At 31.9% G+C, this 27403-nt stretch overlaps 1 protein-coding gene and 1 pseudogene across 1 annotated transcript; one reads left to right on the top strand and one right to left on the bottom strand.

Annotated features, from left to right (window-relative positions):
• Positions 1-1582: 1582 nt before the first annotated feature.
• On the bottom strand, positions 1583-4586 carry LOC120154852 (annotated as a pseudogene).
• Positions 4587-24016: 19430 nt separating this feature from the next.
• LOC120154796 lies at positions 24017-24562 on the top strand. Its single transcript, XM_039166446.1, has one exon. It carries the CDS (start codon positions 24081-24083, stop codon positions 24471-24473), a length of 393 nt encoding a protein of 130 aa, XP_039022377.1. The 5' UTR covers positions 24017-24080; the 3' UTR covers positions 24474-24562.
• The last annotated feature ends 2841 nt before the right edge of the window (positions 24563-27403 follow it).

Here is a 27403-nt window from a genome sequence, read left to right on the forward strand (position 1 = left end):
CATTCGTTTATGTATGTTCATTTGTGTTCATTTATCGTTTAAACAGACGAAAATGAACGAACACGAACAAGCTAAAATTTTTAATGAACGAACACAAACAAAAAATTTCGTTCGTTTGTTCGGTTAAAATTAAACGAATAAACATGAACATATCCTCGTTCGTGTTTGTTCGGTTCGTTTACATCTCTACTTGAACCATCATATTCTCTGAATTCAGTGACAAATTTAGAAATTACGCACACATTTATTAACAATATAATTTTTTATATATGAGCGAACATAAATAAAATCTCATGATCGACACAATTAATAAAAGGAATAATCAAATCGGATTTTAAAGAGAAATTTTAATTTTAGGGTCGGTACTTATCCACCTTAAGGACAACATGCATATGCCAATGCCTAAATTATGATGTGCATCTATGTCATGCACAATTTGAATCCGTTAGGTTAGAAAATATCAATAAAACTTGGAGGGTTATTTCTTTAAATTGGTAAAACGATATAATAGGTGTACGTGTTTAAAATTTAATTAATATATTTTAAATATAATTTACGTCAGATTTAAAATATCTAACTTAATAACTACTATGGTAGGTTAATTTAATTAACATTATACTAATATTTTTTTTGACTAACAAGGGTTAGTTCAAGTGGTAAGTAATTTGATTCCGCTTAAGTGATGTATTATGTTTAAGTTTTAGTGTATGAAATTGAAAGATTTACTCACCAAAATCAGATGTACAACGTAAGTACTTACGTTCAAAAACAGTTAACTCACAAAAGTAGAATATGAAAAAATGGAAAAATCATTCTAGTTTTAGCCACGTGGAAGGCATTTTCTGAGATTAAAATGTGCATTAAGTCAATATATATATATATATATATATATATATATATATATATATTCATTCCTTTTTGAAAATTAACGAGTTCCCATTGGATTTGAGGCATGAAAGAAACAAACCACCATTCCATTTCTTAATCACTTTGAAAACTTTGACCAGCCCAACTCGCTGTGGCGGAACATCATGGGGATTAAGGGAGTTTTTCCATAATTATTTTTTAAGTATCAATTAATATTAAATAAATATATATTTAAAAAATAAATAAAGAAAATTTTATTAATTCCCCTTTCAATTAAAAAAATTATATTTATAAAATATAAAAATATTTTAATCTCATTAAAATAAATTTCTAATTCCGTCCCTGACAACTTATAACATCAGTGCTCAAATCCCAATAGTTGTACTACAATTTATACAAACCATAAATTCTAATTTATTGATTATATATATATATATTAATAATTTCTATATCCATAATTCTAATAAGTGAAGAAATAAAAAAAAAGCACGATGTCAAAATTTAAAACAAATAGTATTAATATTCTTTCAAAATTATGTCATTTATTTTTAATATCTTTTATATAATACATGTCATACTTGATTATTTTTCATAATATATTATGCTTTAATACATTTGTAATATTTTATTAATATCATATAATTATACTGTATTTGAAATTACAAAATATTTTTAAATGAAATGATAGGGTAACATCAAAGTCAGCTAAAATGAGGTTTTCATTGGAACATGATGGTCACTTGTGGGGGTCATTTTAACATGCAATGCATGGGAATGGAACATGTTCCTCAGTCTCATTATCCCATGCCTCTATGCCCTATTGGGGCCCCATTTAATTTACTTCCCCCTCGGTTATGTGAATCGGGGAAGATCTTGTTATCGCCATGGAAGTTGCAGTTAGAATGCTTGTTAGGGGCAAACGTTGATAATGTCGGGACCTCGTCGGTTCTGTTCTCGTCTTTGTTACTGCAGTTTGATGAGTCTGATACAATTCCTAGTTGTTGGTCTCTAAGTTCTCTTAATTCCACTTTGCCTTGAGCCATCTGAGTTCCTGTTGGACTTCGTTCTTGTAATTGTCGGAGATATCGCAGTATAATGAATGAGCCGCGGAGAAAGAACGTGAACCATTCAAACATCGGATCAGATTACTTGTAGGAGACGGGGTTTTCCTTTCTTCTCTTGTTGCTTTCTTGTTGTTTGCCGGTAAAGATTGATCAGGTTTTTCAAAGTCTTCGTCTGAATGTCTGTGTCAAGATCCCTCCGGGATATGTTCGTGGCTGTCTTGGTGATCCCAGATTTCCTGGTAAAGCAAATTGTCCGATTGGCTCGATTCGTTTGGTGCACCATCTGTCACGCAATGCTTGGATTCCTCGACTTGAAATGTAGGTCATGCATCGAAGTACATCCAGTTTTACAACACTGAAGAAGACGCGAGTCTTTGGCGCCTCCATTATGCGTCAAAAAATCTAAGACGGAACCAGTAGATGTACGGTTTGAAGCACAATTGTGGCATAAGTTTCGATTCGAAAAGCGGGGTGTTTCCTCGATTCCTGGCCCTTGTCTCTGCTCAGGTACTAAGGAAGCGATTTCTCCGTCAATTATATCCGCTATTTTCGTCACATCTTGGTCGGTGATATCCAATTCTGCTACCATTTCAGCAGCAACACTCATTGCTGTATCAGTTTCAACATCAAATGGGAAATATATATTTCTGATACGACCTGCGAGTAGACAAAAAGAGAAACTCGAGTCAGATCTCCGCGAAGAAAAAGTCGAGGGCAAATGTTAACGAGTTTCTAACCTTCTTTATCCACAATCCGGAGTCTCAAAAAGATACCACCATCATCTCCCATCCTCCCCTTGATGCTTACGTCTACATTTGCAGCATGCTCATCCTCCTGATGTTCAAAAAGCTCGATTCCACTCGGTTCAATTTCAGCAGGATGGTACCCCCATTCGTTTGGTGTTTTGTAAGCATAACCGTTCGAGTATCTGTCACCATAAGAATTACTACTGTGATGAAGTTCGAGATACGGTAGCCTAAGGAGGGGACCCATATCATCATATCGCCTTCCATGAGCATACTCTAGTTGTCTCAAATCAGATTCACAATCGTCAATCTGGAGAAAAGGATCAGCTAACAACTCTCTCGCGGAAAGCCTCAAAGACACGGTTGCCAAGCATTTCTCGACAAGTTGTCGAACTTCAGGATCCTTAACTTTATACAAAGCATCCGGTTTTCTACCCTAAAAGGAACAACACATTAACAAAACCCGGTCATTTCATCGGATGAAACCAAGCAAAAAAAGCAAGTCAAGCAAAGTGAAAAGCCCTTACAGATATACTTTCTTGTAGATTTGAGCCGGATGCGTACATTCACTATAAGGATATTCAAATGTAACCATTTCTAAAATGCACATGCCGAATGAATAAATGTCGACTAATTCATTGTACGCTTCTTCGTAAACCTCGGGAGCCATAAACTCCGGTGTCCCTGGAGAAAAAAAGCAATCCCCCGAAAAACGGTGACTTTCATTTTATTGAATCAGCCCCCTTTCCTTTACTCAAAATCATACAAGATGCCAACCAAAGTTCAGCTCGAGTAAACATACCGACACAGTGAGCCGCCTGAGATTTCCGGAGGATCGCAGCGAGGCCGAGATCGCCGATCTTAACTTCTCCTTGGTTGCCATTAACAAAAATGTTATCACATTTAAGATCTCTATGAATCACTGGGGGATCATGGCTATGGAGATAAAGAAGGCCACTCAAGATCTGCCTACACCAATGCTTCACTGCTCTAATGTTGACTCTCTTATGCTTTAGCCTAAACCTATTCAAAGATCAAAAATAAGGGAATCCCAATACAGATATAAGATCAAACACCTAAACTACACCAAAAAGAAGCAAAATTTCAACATAACCAAAAAAAAAATATCTCAACTTGTTTTTGTTTTACTTACTGTCTTAAAGATCCAGAAGTGAACATTTCAGTGACAAAATTAATGTTCCTATTGGCAGTATCAACCCAGGAAGTATAGAACTTCATGATATTCTTGTGTTTCAATGTCTTGAGAAGATGAATCTCACAGTAGAGCCTTTCAAGATCTTCAGGGCTTTGAAGAAAATCATAGAGTTTGACTTGGTTCCAAGCAACTTCAATCCCTTCATACTCATCAAACGCTCTATAACTGCAATAAAGATCAGCCCTTTATATCAAATGGAGCTCAAATTCTGTAAAAAAAACATGGATAAAAGCAAATTTAATGATTTTTATGAATTGAGTATTGAAAAAGATGAAAAAAATGTTGGGTTTTGATCATACACTGTTTGAAGCACCTTTTCCAAGGATTTCATTGTACTGCAACAAAAAAAAAATGAAACTAAAAGATCAGAAAAAAGGGGAGAAAAATAAAGAAGGGAAGAGTTAATTTATTCATACTCTGCCATATCTTCCAGTTGGATCAACTTCAACAAACTCAGAGCAATCTGGTTCTTCAAGATGTAAAGGACCATTCATCCTCCAAAGCTTATATTTTGCTTAAATTGTCCTTTTTTACTCTCTTTCCTTGTTATAACAGAGATTTCTCCGTGTAAACTGTGTAAGAAGCAAGGAGGGAAATGGGTTTTTCTGCTACAAAAATAGATAAATAAAACTAATTTATTGTACCCTTTTTGGAGATGAAGAGAGAGGGAGAGGGAGAGAAGATAAAGGAAGCTTAAAGATGAGAAATGAGGAATTATTCACATGGAGAATGAACAGAGAAAGCTGTGGAGTTAAAAAGACAGGTTTTTAAGGCAAAATCTGCCACAATTTTTTGAGGGGATACATTAAAAAGGAAAAAAAAAACACCCCATGAAAGAAGATGACAAACAAGAGACAAGAAATTTTAAAAATAAATTAGAAAAATGTCCAAAAAAAATCAAAGGTAAATTCATTAGAAAAACATGGCCTCACCATGAGTTTGATGCTATAAAAAACTGTTTCATGTTCCAGTTTTATTACATGTTAAAATTTGGACATTAATAAATGCAAAACAACTGCTTCTTTGTCAAACAGTCTAAGATCTAACATTCTAACTATTCCTGTGTCTCCCATTGGATCTTAACCAAACCAAGCTTCAACCTTAATTCAACCAACACCTTTTTGCTGTACTCTTTATTTTCTTTTTGTTTTTTAATCGACAATAATGCATTGTCATTTTTTAAATGATTATATCACAATTTTGGAAAAATTCTACGTTCGACAACGAAACATATCACTAACTAAATTAAAATAAAATAAGATAAATTTACGAATGCTCATTAAACTATGATAAATAATTTTTTGGCATTCAACTTTTAAAATATTATAAAATAAACATCAGATTATAGTTTTTTTATTAATATAAACACTAATCATTAACGAATGATGTGATATTTTAAATTAATAAAATATATTTTCTTTGGGCTGACTAAAATTTTCTTTTAATATTTTTAAGTAAGAATTTTAAAAAAACAATTAGAAATTCTATTTTCAAAAAATATATTAAATTACACAATTTATTTTTGAAATTATAAATATATTTTTAAATTATATTTAAACTTATTAAACAAAGTTAAATAATTGAGTTACATTGTTTAACAAAAAATTGACTTTACTTCCTTATAGCTTAAATTATTGGATCGAAAATTATAAATTATAAATTTTACATATTCAATCATAATTAAATGAAATATTATTTATAAAAAAATTTGACGGATTAAATAATTCATAAATTTATATTTTAAAAAAATATTTTATAATTTTAAAAATAGATTGTGAATTTCTTTTATGTAAAATGAAAAAGGAAAAGAAAAGTCCATCATTTTTCATTTGAACAAAATTTGTTAAATTTGAATTCAATGCTTTAAATGATTAGAAATTAAGTACCAATCATATTACTATATCAATTTTTTGGACTTTTTTGTGAAAAATGGATTTTAAGTAATCATTCCCCACTTTTGAGAAATATAATTGGCTACAAAAAATATTTTTTTAAAAACGTTTTATAGTATTTGAGTTAATTTGAATTTGTAAAAATATTGTACGAACAAAACAACCTAAGTGATTAAGGGATTTATTGCTATTCTTTGATGTCTCGAGTTCGACTAAAGTGTATGTTAGGAGTATGAGCGTTCATTGTCAAAAGGGTGAGAATCTCAAACGACTATCATATCTCAGTTAGCATGTTTACGTACAGCTCAGACGACCGCCAATTTTTTAATGAAAGAGAACAAATTTGAAATATATGAATAGTCATGTGATCCTTTTATAACGTTTAATAGTTGACAGACTCAACAAAACAACACCCTATAGCCAAAGGACCATTTTGTATCTTAATAGTTGAAGTACTAAACAAAATAATATCTTATAGTTAGGGGACTATTTATGTACTTTATCCTAAATTTTATAATTAAAGATTTTTATTATTTTTTATTGGACCAATAGTTAGAAATTCTTTTAAAAGAATGATTCATACCAGTTTGACAAACAAATCTCTCTAAAAATGGTTGCAATATATTCCTAATCTCCACAATAAATTTGAATAGTCAAAGTCATATATTCTTTGAGTTTTTATTTTAAAATTTATCTCTAATTAGTTATCATATTGCCTTGATTCCTTCTTTTTATGATTTAAAATGTACTTCATCTGTTTTTTATATTTAATATCCATTTTATAAATTCCTTAACTCTCTTAAAAGTATTTCATTTAGTTAAAAATTTGTGTAAAATTTATTTTATACACTCTATCTTAGTTAGGGTTTATAGTTTATAATTTTTAGGTTTTAAGATTTAGGGTTTAGGGTTTTAAATTTTAGAATTTAAAATTAAAATAAACAAGGTATGTAAAATAAATTGTATACACATTGTGTGTAAAATAATAATCTTTAATTAATATATTTTAGAAATTATGGAAAATAGTTAATTTTTTTAATGTGATATTTGACATATGAAGGATCAATAAATTCTAAAGAATAATCAATTAGAAGCCATAAAGAAGAATATATAAACAAATATGTAACATCCTAAATCAGTACGACACACAATTGACCAATGAGAGTTCTATACGAACCACCGAAGTGGTTGAACAAACTTTTTATCAGTTCTTTTACTTAAAAATGACCATTTTTAAATATAAAATCACCATAACTTGAACATAATAAAATAACTATACATCTGAGAGCTCTCAAAATAAATATTTACATTAAAAAATATAAAGACTAATTCTTGACTAACTGTAAGACTCAACTTTACATCAGAGTTTATAAATATACATGTCATTTCAAAATCTTGAGACGTACTCTGAATTTACTCAGGTATGGACATCGGTCTCTACTGCTCATCCTAATATGCGTAAAGAAACAAATTCCAAATGTTGAGTTAACTAGCTCAGTGCCACACTAACAACTAACTCATACTAAAAGTGCATCAGGGAAAATACATCAAGCTATCTCATCTCCATCATTAGTGAGTATCCTCGTGATACTCACCCTCTACTCTAGGGTAGACGTCACGGTGCGACTGCTGGATCTCTGCATCTTGGAGCTCATACACCCTTTAGTCTACCAAGGATGGTGTCTGAAATCTCTGCATCGATCAACATCCTTGACTAACCCACCCCTCACACGTGTCAGACTTCGTGTGCTAGTTAGTCAGATTAAAGTGCCTCGTGTACTACCTAATGATATCCGGACTGCATATATACTTTCGACATCTCTAGCTTTTCTAAAGGAACTCGGGTATCCTGATCGTTTCCCGGGCTTTCAATCAAGGCTAGTCTTATTTAATCTTAATTATTCTCATTTCTATGTTTTAATTAATCACCATTAATGTTCTCACTTGTAGTATTATTTAGGAGTAATTATAAGTTTTTGGGAAAACCTCATCTCTTCTAAGAACTCTCTTGTATTACTGTTAAAAAATATAACCTTGATATCGATACTAGTCTGGCAGTATCGATACCCTCTTTGCAGTATCGATACCCTACCTAAGGTATCGATAGCCTCTAGATGAAATGCCTTGAAAGAAAAGGAGAAGTATCGATACTCATATGGGAGTATCGATATGAGTATCGATGCTAGGAACTTGGGTATCAACACTCCCTAAAGTACCAATACCAAAATTAGCTACTGGAATCCCAGTCTCGATATCGAGCACTCTGGTCTCGATACTAGACCCTTAGTATCGATACTCCTTTAAGAGGTATTGCTCCTCAAAAACTCAGATATCACGCTTTCCTTAAGAACAATATCAATACTGCTCTATGTAGTATCGATATAAACCCTAAAAATGCCTTATTTAGGAACAAATTTACCCATTAAACTATCTAGTTTTGTTACCATGAGTTTTCCCAATGATTATTAAGTCTTAGGTTAATATTAAGGATCATAAATAAGGCTTTAAAACATCTCATAATTCTAAAACATGCATCTTGCCATGAAAATCTACTAAACATGCTTAATCTCATTTCACAAGCTCTCTTGCATTTCTAATGATCCACTAAGGGTATGAATGAGTTGTGAGTGTGTTACCTAACTTCTCTTGTTTCTAAAACTCCTCTTGAATCAACTAGGATTCACTTTTCTTCTTTAACTCCTGTCATTAAGCTTCCCCCCATTTCCTTAGCTAATCAAAGGTAACAAAAATGTTTGCTAACTTGTTTAAAGCTTGGAAATAGAGTTAAGAACACTTCAAAAGCCTAATGTTAGTAAAACTAGCTCGAATCCTTTAATTCCTTTAACATCCATAAAAATTTATTTTTAGAAACCTCAACCAAAACTTAAGATTAAGGGCTCAAATTGAAGCATGAGGGAAGAAGATTAAGGTTCTTACCTTGGTTTCTTCAATCTAGATTTGATAATCTTAAAGCTTTTACCTTAGCTTGCTTTTGGAAAAGAAGAAGAGAGAGATGGAAGAGATATTTTGATGGGTTGTTCTCACGTGAATTCTAAAATAATAAGTGGTTTTTATCCTTTAAAACTGTTATGGGTAAACTACACTTTTGGTACCTTACATTAGCACCTCTAATTAAAACCATCACTTATCCTATGCTCTTGGGCCAACTTATGGGTCTCAGGTTGACTCAAACTACTGATCCGAGATTCAGGATATTACAAAATATTTCTCCCCACTCAAAAGTAAAGTGACCCTTGGAAAATTTCCCTATTGAAAATGTCTTCTACTTTCTTTCTCTCTTTTTGACAAACAAAATGTTTAGACTTTATTCTTTCCGTCTCTTTTTCATTAGGTAAAATTAGATTTTTTTTAATTACAATTTATACACATAATTATATGTTTTCTTTAGATTTTTCATTAGGTACAATTAGATTTTTTAGTTATACATAAAATATATATTTATCCCCACATATATATTTAAAAAAAGAGAAAATCGCCTCAGTGACCAAAAATGCCTTATAATATACGATTTTAATCAACTTTTTTTGGATTTGCCAAAATGACCAACAAAATCGCAATGCGAAACAAAAATCGCAACGCGATTTAGAAAATCGCAATGTTGAAAAGAAAATCGCAACGGTCAAAAGAAAATCGCAACGCGATCTTCCAAGAATCGCAATGCGATTCAAAGAATCGCAACGCGATTGAGAAAATCGCAACGCGATTCCAGGAATCGCAATGCGATTGAGAAAATCGCAACGCGATTCCAAGAATCGCAAAACGGCAAAAGAAAATCTCAAAAGCAGTAGAGCTGTTCGTATTGCATTTGTTTCTTAAGAATTTTCTCTAAAAAGATAGTATCCGCGCGGACGTGTCGAAGACACGTATTACCACGACCACGACCACGACCACGACCACGACCACGACCACGACCACGACCACGACCACGACCACGACCACGACCACGACCACGACCACGACCACGACCCGAGACGAGACGGCGGCGGCGGCGGAGCGCGAGAGTCCCCCTTGTTCTCTTTCACTCAACAAGGAAATGAGAAATTCAAACCTTAAATACACTTCCCAATAGTTTCCAATACTATGTGGGATTGACATTACCAACAATCTTCACATGTCAACCTATTTTGCTAAGAGCTTGAGTGTGACTATAAGAGAGATTAGTTCATTTGGTATGCCAAAATTGTTTTTGTTAGTGAAAAAGGTGGGTTGCCGTATACAAATATAATTTCTACCTGGTTATGCATACATGTGGATTTATACACAACAATTCTACATTCAAGACTCTCCTCATAGCTGATCAATTTCTTGTAGATTTTTTTGCTTTGTGATATTGGAGATAAAGTTACAAGTTATGATTTTAAATTCTCTACTGGATGGAACTGGAAGCATAGTTCAAGTTTATTACAAGGTCCAAAGTTCCACCAAAGGTTGCAGGGACATCATTTCACGACAAATAAAAGCAATTTACTTGGCTTATGGTTTATTAGTTACACTTCTTCAAATGAACTAATCTCCAACAATTTTAGTGAATGGCACAGTCAAATTAAGCACACAAAATAGGTTGACATGTGAAGGTTGTTGGTAATGTTCAATCCCACATAGTATTGGAAACACTATTGGGAAGTGTATTTAAGGCTTGGATTTCTCATTTCCTTGTTGAGTGAAAGAGAACAAGGGGGACTCTCGCGCGCCGCCGCCGCCGCCGTCTCGTCTCGGGTCGTGGTCGTGGTCGTGGTCGTGGTCGTGGTCGTGGTCGTGGTCGTGGTAATACGTGTCTTCGACACGTCCGCGCGGATACTGTCTTTTTAGAGAAAATTTTTAAGAAACAAATGCAATACGAACAACTCTACTGCTTTTGAGATTTTCTTTTGCCGTTTTGCGATTCTTGGAATCGCATTGCGATTTTCTCAATCGCGTTGCGATTCTTGGAATCGCGTTGCGATTTTCTCAATCGCGTTGCGATTATTGGAATCGCGTTGCGATTTTCTCGATCGCGTTGCGATTCTTCGAAGATCGCATTGCGATTCTTGGAATCGCATTGCGATTCTTTGGCTCGCATTGCGATTCTTTGGATCGCATTGCGATTCTTGGAATCGCATTGCGATTCTTTGGATCGCATTGCGATTCTTTGGATCGCATTGCGATTCTTGGAAGATCGCGTTGTGATTTTCTTTTAACCGTTGCGATTTTCTTTTGACCGTTGCGATTTTCTTTTCAACGTTGCGATTTTCTAAATCGCGTTGCGATTTTGATATCGCGTTGCGATTTTGTTGGTCATTTTGGCAAATCCAAAAAAAGTTGATTAAAATCGTATATTATAAGACATTTTTGGTCACTGAGGCGATTTTCTCTTAAAAAAAATGTCAAATTGATTTCTTATTTTCTTGCTTTGTTTACTCTGGTATTTAAAAAAAGGGTTAATACCGAATTTGATCCTTTATTATTATTTAATGTGTAAATTCTGTATTTGGAAAGGAAAGAATCATGCATTGATGTATTTATGGAAACTTGGTTTAGAATTTTTTTTATAACCATCGGTATCCGATCTATTAATCGACTAATTCAAATAGGATATTGCAGAGACGAGGGCGACCCTCCCAACCCAGTTTGCTCCATTCATAAACGTCAAATTTTGAATCTCTGCCTTACTAAAAGAATTTAGTATCTCGTTCTATTAGACGAACTTGTTGTTGATTAGAAAAATCTTTTTATTAGGTGTAAACTTTATAATATGTTACCGAAATCCAATTGACACCATAAAAAATTGTAGCAGGGCCACGTGTACAGTAAGGGGGTTAGGGAACACACTCAACAGTGGAGGTCTGAATTTCACATGCAAATCCATGCAAACCTAACGCTAAAATATGTGTGGTCTTATTCATTGCCTTTGCCTAATACATTAGCTTTGGTTAGGGTTTGTTTGGGAGTGACACTTTATTACATCAACTTGGTTAGGGCAACCCCTTTGAAAATTGGGATCTTGATAGTGATCCAAACCGTAATCACTAAATTGTTGTAAACCTGGATGGATTAAGTGGACGGATGGGACTAGTTGTATTCTTATAAAATTTTAAATTATCATATATTTTAAATATTTTTTATTGATGATTTATTTTTACCTCTTTATGAGTTTTTCATTTTAATATAAATTTTTGTGTTCGTCAATGGCGGAGTCACAACTTGGTGAAGATGGGCATGTGTTCACCTTGAAATTTTAATTTTCTTCGATTAATTATTTATTTTACTTTTGGTCCCACCCTGAAATCTGAGTTTTCTTCGATTAGTTACTTATTTTACGGATGGTATCCACCCTGAAATTTTATTTGTACCCATCTCATTTGAAAATTTTATGTTGTTAACATATGTGTGGCCACCATGAAAAATATTTTTGGATCCGCCACTGGTGTCCGTCCCCCGTTACAAAATAATCCATGCACTTTATAAAGCGATGATAAATTTTAGTAAGTTTAAGGATCATTTTATAATAGTCTCACGAATTAAATGATTGCTGTATAATAGTTTGGTAGAGTTTAATGACCATTTTATTACTATTTGAGAAGTTTAATGATCATTTTATAACTTATAAAATTTTAATGATTAAAACAATTATTTCAACATGATTTAGTGATGATTTATGTATTTTACCCAAAACCTAATAGAATTGCCTGAACCATAACCAAAGCTAAAGCTGCAATTGTGGTGACAAAAGTTGTTGCAAGTTGGTTTAAAAATAGTTGAAGTTTTGAGTAGTTCTTATTCTTCCTCAAATTCATATTGTGCTAACTTTTTTTTGTTAAATATGTTTATAAGACCATGTATTTTAGCAGAATTTGAGATTTAGTCCTTAAACTCTAAAAAGTTAAAACTAATCTACTTACTTTTTCTGTTTACAATTTCTGGTCGATTAATTAACATAGGTAGTACTTTCCATCAAAATTTAACAGAAAATACTAATTATGTTAATGGTTGAAAATTTGAGATAAAAAGTAATTTTCTAATATAAAATATGTAATATATTTTATTTATTTTCTTGGTTGCCCTATAGTTCCGATGCTTCGACCTAGCTAATTTGGATCAACCAAGGTCGCACAACTGATATTGGTGGGTGATTCTCATAGTGGGGATTTTCTGCTTACACAAGGACTCGAACCTGAGATATTGCTTAAGCGATATCAAGCTGCTTACCACTTGAAGCAACCCTATTGGTTAATATATTTTAATTTATTCATTGAAAAGTTTGAAATAAAAATTAAGGTTTGGTGTAAATAGTTTTTACCAACATTTACACATTTTTTTTCTAATTATTTCTTGAACATTGTATGTAACAAAATTGTAACGAAGAGCATTTACTAATTGGATTATATCATTTAATGACAAAAATGAAATGTATTGCATCATTTAATGACAAAAATGAATTGGATTGCATCATTTAATGAAAAAAATGAATTGGATTACATCATTTAATGACAAATTAATTTGATTATATCATTTATTTATTTCGTACTTGTATAGATTAAAGTATGTTTTAATTCTTTGTACATTTAGAATTTAATCCTTCTATATTGTTAATTATAAAAAAACGAAAATTTTATTTAAATTACTTTATAATATTTATAAAAATTAAAATTTAATGAAAGAACTTAATTGAAAATGAAAATAATGACAAAAGTCAATAAAATTTAATAGTTTCACTTAAAAATTTCTATCAACAAAAGGTTGAATAGATATTAGTGCAGAGGAGGACCCATAATTTTATGTTGGGAGAAACTTATAATATTTTAGGTGAGACGAATTTGTAAAATTTTAGGAGAGTGAAAATATATTATCAATACAAAATATAAAATGTATATAAAATATATGTGAATTTGAAATTTTTAGAAGGACAACTGCTCCTGAACATCACTCTCAGTCCATTACCAACTAGATGATGTGTTACATCTTTTAGACGTTGTTATGGTTCGAATCTTTACATTTTAAATAGAAAAATCAGATTAAAATGATTGTAATTGGTTTATCAATGAGATAAATATTAATTGTTATATATATAATAAATTAGTAACGATAAATAAATATTTATTAATGAGATTAATTACTATTGAAAATTAGACGGAGATTAAGAGACAATTTGCTTCTAGAAAATATTAGACTATCATTTTCTTAAAAAATAAAAAAACATTGAAGAAAACATGTTTGAATGTAAAATTAGGAAATGATTTCTAGAAAATAAAAACAAAAATAAGTGAAAAATATGAAACATAAAAAAGATTTTTCAGTATTTTCATTAAAACTGTTTTAGAAATTTGAAAATAAGAAAACACAAAATCTAAAATTTTAACTTAATTTACATGGGATTATATCATTTTAACAATATTTTTTTAATTTAACCGTATCTAAAATCCTCAAACTTTTACAAAAAAATCAATATGATCCTTAAACTTTTTTTATACTCAATGTGGTCCTTAAACTAATTTTTTTAATGATTTAATTTATAATATTTTTATACTTAATATATTAAATATATTAATAGTTGTTTATATTTTACATTTTAAATTTTAAATAATATCTTAACTTTTCTAAAAACACTAAATAAGTCTAAATTATACCCTCAAACTTAGTAAAAAAATCAATTAAGTTTATCTACCACATCATCTTTCATCATGTACTGCTACAACAATATCGTGAAATGTCACGTTAATATTGTAGATTACCATGTAAGTTTTGTGAACGGTCATGTAAGCATCGTTACAATTTGATTCTATTGGTTAAAAGATAGACAAATAGATTTTTGTCTTAGTTTAAATGTTACACTAATTTAAATTAGATGTCAAATATATTTTTACTATTTTATTCTTAAATACATGTTTTCATTTATATTAACCAAACATGTTTTTTAATTTTTAAAAAATTGAAAATGAAAACTAATTTCTAAAAAATTAAATAAAAATATTTTCTAAAATAAACAGAGCTAAGATTTTGTATTAATATAAATTAGATATTAATTTGTTTTATTGTAGGGAACAAATGACTAAAAGCAACATAATTATCAGTCACTAAACTGCAAAATCCATTATTTTATCTCATGTCTTCTTTTAAATTAATAATAATATTATTATAAATCACTAATCAAATCATGATAAATATATGTTTTAAATATCTATATATTTTAATTGATTAAATAGTTACCAGAATCGAAATTGAAATATTGTATCCTACACAACACAATTTTACTACGATGCTGTTGATGAGGGATTGCAAAATATATTTTCCTGATCGTATTTTTTAAAAAATATTTTAAATTGAATTTCAAGTTTTTTTTTAAGTTTATCACAGTCAATCAAACTAGTGATTCTAAAATATGACCATAATTTTCTGCTGTTTTTTTTTAAATAAATTTGAAAATAACCTCTAAAATAAGACTGTAAGCTTGAATAGAGTCAGAGGGTGAATTCATACAAGTAAAAATAATAATATAATTTTAAATCTCGACACGTACATGAACATTTGACTTTTATGATCAAACGATGTGGGTTGATAATCAAGATCATACCTGCAACTAAAAGGTTACAGATTTTATAAGTTATCTAATCTAAATAAAAAAGAATTACTTTTACGTTTCAAAGTGCATAATCACCTTTGACCGTGGTTTAAATTAATGAAAAATTGACCACTTTGCCATGTTTGTAGATATACCTTGTTTTAGATATAGTCGAAACCTATTGCAGCGTTTTTATACAAACGTCGTAAAATAATACTTTGTCATGGCGTTTATTGAGAAACATCTATGGATGAATCTATTGCGGCTTTTGTATAAAAATGTTGCTAAAGTACAACTCTGTTGCGGTTTTTTTTTAAAAAATGCCACTAGATGACCCTATTACGGCATTTTTATACAAAAGCTGCTAAACTACAACTCTGTCGCGGCGTTTAATAAAACGCCGTTAAAATTACTATTTTGTGGCGTTTTGAATGTAAAAGCCGCTATAGTTTAAATTTAGTAACGTTTACTCTCAAAACGCCGCTGTAGAATAGTTTTGCTGTAGTGTATTGTTATAAATAATCTTAATTATTTGACAATGAATGTTCAATCATCCTGCTATAGCCTTTGGTACTCAAACCTGTAATCTCTAAAAAAAATCACGATTCCTTTAATCACTGAATTAAATTAGTCCGTACATTAAAGTTATTTGATTTGCTTTTGTGGATATATATATATATATATATTGAAAATAACAAGTTTAGGTAAGGTTAAGTTTTCTCTCGAAGCATTCGGACAGCTAAAAAAGACAACAGATTTCGTTGCGTTTCATGTTGTTGTATTTTATAATTACAAGAATAATTACAAGAAAATAATATTTCTTTTAAAAAATAAGATTATAATAATGCATTTTATTCTTTACAAAGTTTAAGAAAATAATTTAGTTAATCTTTTAAGGAAGGCCTGCAACATGTTTACAACATTAACAAGTAAATGTTACATCAATATTTCTCAAAATTTAACTATAGTAACTATAAATTAAACGGCGGTCCATTTTAAAAAATAAAAAAATATATTATTATTTTTATTTAAAATATTCAAAGGCTGCCGGAAATATTTTGAGGAGAAACCCAATACTATACATAAAATGAATAAATTTTTTTTGTTCGTTCGCTCATTCATTAAGAAATGCATGAAATTAATTCATACCTCGTATGATATCTACCCTATATTCCCACCCGATCATGATTTCTATCTTGCATATTTTTTTCGAAATAAAATCCTAACCGCATATCTCTAGTTCGTATGCTTCGAACAGTTAAATAAAAGCAGGAAATAAACAATAAGTACCTAGGGTTTGCATGGGGTTTAGGGAAGTTTCTAATTGCCCGTAGTGACATGGTTTAGTTCTATAAAGAGACCCGAGTTCTCCTTGTCGGTGTCTCATTGGGCTTGCCAAACCCTCGATCCTAAACACATCACATGCTTATGTGGACCGAGTTAAACTTGAGGGACACATTTCCCTATTTCTGACATGAGGAATAAATTCCTACAAAGACCTAAGGCATATGAATCCCGGAGGCTAATTGCTAGGTTTGACACGGAGAATAAAATTCTCACTAATGCTTCACTTTCACCCTCACTTAAACGGGTTCGGAGCTCAGTTTTAGAGCTTAAAATGACTTTCTTTTGAAAATCTGAAAAAACTGAGAGAAAATATCAGTACAAATATTTACGTAAAGAAAAAAATAATAAAAGGTAAGTAAAGTGGATCGAAAATAAATTAAAATTTAAACTTACAATTTTCACCGAAGAAGAACTGGGGAATCAATTTTTGGTATGACTCTTAAAGTCCCCAGCGGAGTCGCCAAGCTGTCACAACAATCCCTCGAGTGGTCCCAGGTTCGCGCTTTGACTTGGAATCATGAGATGATCGCCACTGATCATTTTCAATGAGGTAGATCGGACAACCTGTTTTACCCATTTACCGGATCTGAGTTTCACCAGATAATTGTCGGATTCGGACTCAATTACAATCGGGGAATAAGCTCTCCCGAATTACCCTTTTGGTACCACTCGATTACCCAATTGTCTTAATTTCAAAATTGAAGTTTATATAAAAATTTAAATAATCGATATGACCACTTGCCTTTGAGGCTTTGTTACTAAAAATAAAAATAATCAAAGTTATAAAATAAAATAAAGAAAATTGGGAGTAATGCACAAATAGACAAAAGGGTCACGGGTACCAAAATAAAGAAATATATAAAAATGGAATTAACGAAATAAATATAAATACACAAAATCAAAAAGTAAGCAATAATATGAAAAAGAATACATAGAAAGATTAAGAAAAACGTAAATAAATAAAATGATGATTTGAAAAAATCTATTATATTGGAAAAAATAAAAGAAAATGGCGTGTCTGCCTCCAGCCGATTAAAATAAAAAGGTAAATTTTGAGAATCAAATTATGAAAATCAATCAAAGCAAAAATGGAATCAAATCAAATGAAATATACCATATGTTCGATCAACATGAAAAAAAAATCAAAAAAAGTTAAAAAGAAACCGACCGAAAGTCAAGTAAAAAGGATAATGTTTAAAATAAATTACCATATTAAAAGGTTAAATCAAATCAAATAAAATGAATTTTTAAAAAATGGAGGATTGTGAAAAGAATTATCTCCTATCCATTTAAAGAGCGGGAATCCTCTAAGAGATATGAATCGGGTCATTGGGTCATTTAATAGAGTATAAAATAAAAGAAATCCAACATTGGATTAATAGAGTTTTTCTCTTTTAGAGTTTTTGAGAGCCTATAAGTAGACACTCGATGATTATCAATGGTGGATCTTGAATGAATTTTTTTTCTTCCTTTTTTTTTATTATTCATTTTAATCCTTGTTCCTCAATTTTTTCCTCGTTCAATGGAATATTTTAGAAAAAATTGAGGTCTTGCCTAAAAACAAATAGATATAAAAAAATAAAGATAAAAAAATAAAAGAAAATGACAATTGATTTTCATTGAGGAACCTCAAAAAGATTTATCTATGAAGATTAATTTAAAAATATTTTTCATTGTTCCTTGATTTTCTTTCATCCATGAGTTTTTTTAAAAAAAAACCAAAGATAAGACGAAATTGAATAAAGTGACAAGAACAAAATAAACAAACGAATTAACTTTAGTCAAAGATTTCTTTTATTTCTCGTATTTTCTGGGTTACAATGCTTGGTCCCATTACAAGATAGATGTCTATTTATAAGCTCCTAAAACCCTAAAAAAGAAACTCTAATACATTTTCATTATGCTAGATATACTAAAAATACTAAAATAATAAAAAGACACTAACTTGCCATAAATAAATAATGAAAGTTAAAGCTGAATTTATTTACAATAATCAATAAATATTTAAAATTCAGAATAAAATTAAAATTCTCGTATTGAGCCCATATCAAATTTTCTGCACGCTTTATCTTTGTTAAAATGAGCATATCTTGAATTCTCGATGCTCGATTGAACATTTTAAAATGCGTTGAAAGCTAGCTGAAAGTTAATTCTATCTCAAGAAACATCATGTTCTGAAAATATTTGGATATGTTTGAAAATTTATTGCAAATACTGATGTCTTGAGCTTCAAATTAAAATATTTTAGCTTTAAAAGAAAATTAGACCGGACAAAATCAGATATTACACGGGATTCATGCAACGAAGGTCCTCTTAATGCCAGTTACATTGAAGCTCGTGCAATTTGTTTTGGAATCCGGCTTGCAGTTGATTTGGGTTTCTCTCATGTAATAATTGAAAGCGACTCCAATAATGTGGTTCACCAATTATTACATCATGAGTCCGATCTGTCTTCGCTTTGTTTCATTTTGTCTGAAGCTGGGCAAATTTTAGACTCGAATTTCACTTGGTCTCTCAGTCCGCCAATGAAGCGACTCACGGGAAACGCTCACGTCCGACAACTTTGATATAAGGTTAAAATAAGATGTTAAACAATAATAAAATTAATAAAAATTAATCGAAAATATTATTAGACGTTAAAAAATGATCGATTTTATTATTACTAGACGTTTTAATTGGATTTTAAAAAAACCGAAAATATTATTAAGCGCTAAAAATAATTAGAAACATTACTAGGCGCTAAAAATTACCGAAAATGTTAAAAGAAATGATTTTTAGGTAAAAATAATAATATTATCGTTAAATTTTTTATTGATTTTATTATTTAAATAATAACAAAACTGATAACACCTTATTTAGCCTTATATTAAAGTGTCGCACTGTAGAATTTCCCGTGACTCACAGATTGGCCAACCTTGCGTTGACAGCTTTAGATTCAATTTCTTTTCAATATGATTATCCTTTGTGTTAGCTGATAGTTTTATAAGTGTGAATTAATGACTGACATTAAATTATAAAAATATTATAAAAAAGATAGACAATTTTAAGCATCAATCTGTTTATCAATAATTTTAAATCTGTAATTTTTTTTAAATCGTTGATATAATCTCATAAGGTACCCACTCAGAATATACCAAGTAAAAATTAAAGGTTAGGTTAATTTTTTATTAGTTAAGGGATTACAAATTAATATTTGTTCTAAATACTCTCAATCATTGACAATGGACGCTTAATCACTCTGTTGTAATTGCTGGTGTTCAAACTTTTGACCTCTAGGAACAATAACGATTCTTTAACCACTAAAGTAAGTTGGTTCGTGCAAAATTAAAGGTTAGGTTAGAGATTAATCACGATACAACTAAATTATGTAACCCAAATGTGGTTATGGATATAGTAAAATATAGACAATATTTATTTGTATGAATTGTTTGCGTAGCTATTTTACATTGAATTATACTCTCAAATTCTTAAGGTGTTGAAAATAGGGAGATACTTGATTAATTAACCATGATGATTTTATGCTTGATTCATTTGGTGAATATAAGTAATATATGTTCAAAAAATAACTCATCGTTTGATGTTGACGTTTATACCCTTGACATTCACCGTACTCGAATCTAGAATCTCAAAAATAAGAACAACTCATTTATCACTGAGATCGATCACTCGGTTCGTGCTTAATTACTATGTATCTTTTTCAAACACATCTAAATAATAAACTTTAGTATCCAATTTAGTACCTAAACTACTACCTTTGTTCTATTTTAGTATCCATTTTTTTCGAAATTATATCTAACATTTAGTTTAGGTTTCAATTTGATACACAAGAACATAATTTGCATAAAAGAAAATGTATTACATAAACACATTTGATTGCATTCAAACACAAGGTTTTTACAAGTTTTCATATGAAAAAAGAAGATTCATGATGAAAAACCTTACAAGTGGAAGGTAGAATTCAAACCTCAAATGCAGGAATCATTTCACGAGAAACAAATATATGAAGAATAGATGGTCGCAATTCACAAAAGAAGCATTACTTTGAAGTGGGGCATGTTACCCAATCAACAAGTTATTTCGAAAAATGAGAAACGATTTCTAAAGTTTCTTTTAATCTTTTCTGAAAATAAAATGTTGAATATAAGAAAGCGATTTCCAAAGTTCTTACTTAGTAAACTATTTCCCTGATATTTAAATCCTTTGGGTAATATGTAAGCCTTCCGAGCAAGATGATAAGACCTTCGGGCCATCCATAAGACCTCCGGGCAGAATGTTTTCAACATTTCTAGAAGGAGTTCGTAATAAGAGAACTCATCTGAAGAGGAAGAAGAAGTTCATAATATGAAGAACTTATTCAACCTTTTGCTCGACTCTATTGCAAAAGGAGATAGAGCAACATTAACATTTCTAAAAGGAGTTCGTAATAAGAAGAACTCATCTGAAGAGGAAGAAAAAGTTCATAATCTAAAGAACTTATTCAACATTTTGCTTGATTCTATTACAGAAGGAGATAGAGTAGCATCAACATTTCCAGAAGGAGTTCATAATAAGAAGAACTCATCATAAGAGGAAGAAGAAGTTTATAATCTGAAGAACTTATTCAACCTTTTGCTCGATTCTATCGCAGAAGGAAATAGAGCATCATTAGTATTTCTAGAAGAAGTTCAATATCTGAAGAACTTGTTCAACCTTAGCTCGATTCATCGCAGAAGGAGATAGATCAGCATTAATATTTCCATCTTAATCAAGAGAAGTCAAATGGACAAAAAACTTATTGTCTTTTCGTTTTTGCCATATTCTTGTTAACACAAGAATGAGCAAAGAGGGGCAGCTGTAGACACTATTTTTTTGATCCATTTGTTATTAATTTATTATTAGTCGTTTTATTATTATTATTATTATTAATAAAATTTATTATTATTACAATCCCATTTACAAATCCCGAAGCCCAAAGAATTACAAAGCCCAACAACTTGGCCCAAATACAACAGAACCCAGTCTAAGCCCAGACCCGGTCCAAAAACCCAGTAGAACCCTTTTAGGTTTTCATCATCTTTTCCAGCAGCCAGCAACCATCAGCCGTTGGATTTGGTGAGATCCAACGGTCCAGAAGCCTCCAGCAGAAAACCCTATAGTATCATCACCCTAGGGCTAAGTTGGCCGCCTCTGCCACGCCACCTCCACGTCCACGCTCCAACCAGCTACTTTCGACGCTCCGCTGCCACTCCACGTATCGCCGAAGACTCCAAAAGCACCACAACTGCACACGTCAAAGCCTAGGGTGAGTCATAACCGCTCTTTAACCGGTCCAAAAGGAGCTCTGTGGTGGCTTGTAAAAGCCACCGATCACCTGCAAGATAGAAGGACACACATCAAGCAACAAAGAGAGAGATACGAACAAAAAAATAGAGAAAAGAACGAGAGTAGCATCCATATATACAACAAGTGAACATCAACCAAATCACCAAGAAGAAAAGGAAAAGAAATGGTAGAAACATACCGAGAACGTCGCCGGAAGCCACCGAAAACCCAAAGGTATAAATCTAGATCTAGGAAATTCTAAGGCTTTTTAGGGGAAACGGAGACCGGATTCAACCTTAGGGCGTTCAGATCTTTAATTTGGGGTGATTTGATATTTTTCGGCCACCGTGGGCGGTGGCCGACGATGGTGATCGGCACCGGAGCACGGCTGTCGATCGGTGAATGGCTTCCCTCCGATGAGGGAAGACTAGACAGAAGGGAGAGAGTTCTATCCTTAGAGAGAAAACCAAAAAAGAAAAATGAAGAAAAATGGCCTAAAGGGCCGGCTAAAAGGGGTATTTATACCCTCCCTAAAACGACGCCGTTTAAGGGAGAGACCCCTGCGTAATTTTACGTATGGGTAATTAATACTAGCAGTTCTTCCAAGTTTTGTAATCTTTTCATTTTAGTCACTGGAATTATATTTGTGTCTTTTAATTTCGTATACGAATTTTATTTAATTTATTTTTATTCCTTGCACTTTATTCACATCTATTAGGGTAAATACCCTATTTAGTCCTTTTAATTATAATATTTTATTTTAATCACTAGTTAATAAGTAAGGCTAAATTATACTATCGGTACCTAGATTTTATAATATTTCTAATTAGGGCTATTAATTTTTATATTTTGCAATTTAATCCTATAAGTTTTAATTTTCTTTATTTTGGTCACTGTTTAATTTTATTTTTATTATTAACCTTTAAATTTAAATATGTTTAAATTAGTACTTTAATTATTATTATATTTTATTTTATTTTAGTCATATAAATATATATATTTAATTACATAAATAATATTTATTTATTTTTTAATATTAAGAAAATTAAATATATTTATTTATTTTTTAATATTAAGAAAGGGGTTGTCTTAAAGTAACTAGATGTCCTTTTCTAATATTTTTAAATGAATAAATACCTTACTTATAAAAACCTAAAAAATTATATATTTACTTTAGTTTTATTTAAATTATTTTAATATGATTTTCTTTAGAATTATTCTATTGAATCTGAAATAACAGGACCATAAATTAAATTTATATTTGAATTCTTACATTTCCACTAATAGAGACAACTTATAATTGAAGGGTACCAATTTTGGGCATTATAGGGGTGCTAATCATTCCCTTAACGTAACTGACCACAAATATCTTTTTATTACTAAAAAAATGAATTTTTGGTTAAACGCAGATCGGTTTACTTTTTAACTGATTTTTCTTTAAAACTCTTTTAAAAGGTGATTTTGAGGTATTCGACCTACCTAACCCAAAAGGGTCAATGGTGACTCCAAAACATTTTTTTTCCAATAAAAACCATTTATTTATTCACTTACTTTTCCGCTAAGAAAATTCGTGCCCGGACAAAAACCAGTTATGACATCATCGTCGAAAAAAATAAAAAATATTACTTCAACAGTTATGTTAATTTTTTTAACAAGGTATCAAACTAAAACCTAAATTAAACGTTAGATATGATTTTGAAAAAAGTTTAAGTACCAAAATAGAATAAAAGTAATAATTTAAATACTAACAGTATAATTTATCCTAATATTTATTGTTATATTCGGTGTATCTATCTCTAATTTCTTTTACCAAGCATCCTTTTTATTCCACATTATTCACGCGAGCAACTTAGTCAAGAACTAACAAGAGTATTAGCCTATTTGGGCATGAAAGATGCCAGATGTCACATTCTAATTGAGGAACAATCCAGTTTTAAAGCCCAATCAACCATTGAAAATTTCCATATTTAGCAATAAAAAAACCCTAGATATATATAAATAAAGTGAATCAATGCAAAAGCAAAAACCTAAAATTAAAAAGAAAAAATATTATTTTCCATAAACCATTATATATATTTATTATCTACAAAAATGAGTGTAGCTGTTCTTGATAGCAACACAGTGATTAAATTTATAGAAGCAAAAGAAGCATTCGAAAAATGTGTCGAGAAATACTTCAAACTGGTCGATTCGAACGGGGATGGAGTGATTTGTCGTGAGGATTTCCGAGAAGGGTCGTGCTGGCTCTTCACCGTGGAACTTAAATCGGCAACGAAAGAAGATGTCGATGAATTCCACCGTATGATTTTCGACAAGTTCGACAAGGATCACAACGAGAAGCTCGATTTTAGGGAGTTCAAATCGCTGGTGGAGGAGATCATGCTGGCCATGGCTCGTGGGATGGGCAGTTTGCCCGTCATTGTGGCTCTTGATCAAGATAGCTTGCTCAGGATGGCGGTTCAACATGAAATTGCTTCTAAATGATGTGGGATTTTCTGCATTTTTTTAATAGAAAAAAGGGTTTGTTTTAGGATTTATTTATTTTATATATTATTTGTTTTTACAACTGTTGATTAGCATTTATAAAGTTTCTCAGTAGCAGTGATGGATTTCGGTAAAGTAATTTAGAGGTTAAAGTTAAAATTTTGTTAGGTCAAAATATTGCAGGTCTTCGACCAAATGAAGTTGCACGTTCTATCAATAAATTAATTTATTAATTTTAATTATTGCGTATTTTATTACCCAAAAAATACTAAAGATCATTATATTGTAACCCCCCAAAAAAAAGATCATACTAATTCAACGAGATGATAACAACTAGAGATTACTTTATGAATAATCATACTAATTCCAACGCACATCATCACTCTATGACTGTAAATTATTCCTTCAAAATAATGCAATTTCTCCACTTTCCCATCAAAATTTTACATTACAAACGAAGACTCGTCCTTGGACTACCATGTATGAACCAGTGTAGTTACTTTCCTCCTTTAAAAGTAACAACCAGAAGCAGATTTAATGGAGAAAAGTAAACATAAAAAAAATATGGCAAATTTAAGCTTACTTTCTAAATCATGGTATATAGATTTTGTTCTAAGTCTCAGCTTCATTGGTTCCTTTCCATGTCTTCACGAGCAGCGTGATGCTTTCCTGGAGTTCAAGGATTTACTAGTTTGAGACTCAACGAGAGACGACAACTCAACAGTTTCTTGCTGGCTTACAGACGTGGAATTCCAGTTCAGAATGCTAGTGGTCCCTCGTGCAATGTAGTTCCAGTTCATCTTCACAAGTGATTGGTCCGAATTAATCTATCCAGTGTTTTTCCCACACCAGGAAATATTTGAAATGCTTTGGCATCCATTTTCCAGATCGAGACCTTGATGTCGGTAGACATTTCCTACAATTCCATACAAGGTTAGATCCCAGGGATTGGACTGGGAAATTTGAGTGAGCTGGTGCATCTTGACACGAGAGGAAATAGCTTCAATGGTTTCAATTCCTCTGCAGTTGTTTCATTTGACTAATCTGGAATTCCTTGATCTCAGTGGCAATATGATTGAATGAGAGTTACCTAATGAGGAAGCTGACGGTTTCCGGCAACCGAACATCGGGTAGGATTCCATTGTCCACATTGCAGCTTGAACACCTTGATCTTCATTCTTCATGACAACAATATCAGTGGTGAATTCCCAGCTTTCTTCTCTCAATTGTCCTCTCTTCAATTACTTAATCTTGTGAACAATTCCATTGATGGATCGATTTCCAATGATCTGTCGAGTCTTACCAGTCTCCGAATCCTCGACCTCACCAACAACCTCAATGGTGAAATTCCTCAAAGCTTGGGAAACCCTACAGGGATGAAATCAAAGCAAAGAAAGGCCTCTGGATCCGAAACCGTTACATCCATACATTCCTCAACTTGACAAAGAACCAGTTATCAGGAGAAATTCCTCATTCATTAGGTGGCCTCAAAAGTTTGAAGCTACTTAACCTTTCATTCAAAATCCCAGTGAGTTTTGGTGACCTGCAGAGTCTTGAGACCCTTGATTTGTCACACAATAACCTTAATGGTGAAATACCAGGAACATTTTCCGAGCTCCAGCAGCTGCATTATTTAGACTTGAGCAACAAGGAACTCGGTCCAAAGATTCCTGAAGGTCCTTAAATGGATAGGCAGGTCAATCTTTGGGGACTCATGCCAATTACAGTGGCTCGTGTGGGTGCCAATTAGGGTTCCTTGTGAAGAAGATTCGGTCCCACCAGGGTCACCATTGATGAAGAAACAGGAAACAATGTTTTCATGGGTAGCTACAACAATTGGCTACCCTGTTGGGTTCTTGTTTTCAACTGCAGAGATTATGTTATTGGTTATTTCAACTGTGCACCGTCACATCATCATCGGGACCATCGTACTTTTTTAAAGAGAAGATTTATTTAAAGCTCCTAATTGAACTACGCATTTTTAGGCAAAGATTATGACCTATATCCGTAATTATATATTTCCTAGGGCTTGGGTTGTGACCAAGCTATGCGCATTTGTTACCACGGTCTTGAACTGTCTCACTGCAAAAGCAGGAGAGGGTTGAAACAATTTGGTTTCAAGGCCAAAGATAAATGCCCAGAGTCTCAACATTCTCAAACCATACAAATTCAAGCCATTCTAGGGTTGACTGTTTCCATGGACATTGAACTACCTCACAGCAAAAAGCAAGAGAAGATTGAAACAATTTGGATAAGTGCTTAAAGTCAAAGGAAATCATCCGAAGTCTCGGCACTCTAACCATCATTGTTCAAGCCAAACTACATATGTTTTGTTGTTCCCATTGTCTTGAACTGGTTCACTGCAAAAGCAAAGAGAGAACTGAAACTATATGGACGAATGTTTAAATCCCAAGAAAACACTTTCTTTAAATGTCCATGTTCAAGCCAATGTATGCTTGGTTGTTGCTATGGTCATAGAATTGCCTCACTGCAAAATCAAGAGGAATCTATATCGGAAACAATAGGAATGTAACTTAATTTATGACCGTTCAAAAGGGTATATGTTTGATTTACAACCACTTTTAATCAGTGATATAAAGAAACAAGGAAACATATTCTATGACATAGGCTCTCCCACTTTGGGGAGACCTTAGGCGAGCGCCCCCTCCCAAGTGCAATGGAGGTCGCTAAACTACGTCATAATTTGTGGTAGTGGGGGCCTGCGTTCGTTCGGAGCAATTTGGAGGAACGTTGGAAGCCAAAGAGTCCAAGTTCAAGCCAAAACTATGCTTTGATTGTTGCTACGGACATTAAATAACCTCGCAACAAAAGCAAGAGAATACTGAAAGTAAAAACATGAAATGGATCAGTTCTTGGTAGCGAAGGGGATACTAATCTTTCAGCATTAATGCTAAAATATGGGCACACCT

Source organism: Hibiscus syriacus, unplaced genomic scaffold (genome assembly GCF_006381635.1).
Source record: "Hibiscus syriacus cultivar Baekdansim isolate YM2019G1 unplaced genomic scaffold, ASM638163v2 tig00111151_pilon, whole genome shotgun sequence".
NCBI lineage: Eukaryota > Viridiplantae > Streptophyta > Magnoliopsida > Malvales > Malvaceae > Hibiscus > Hibiscus syriacus.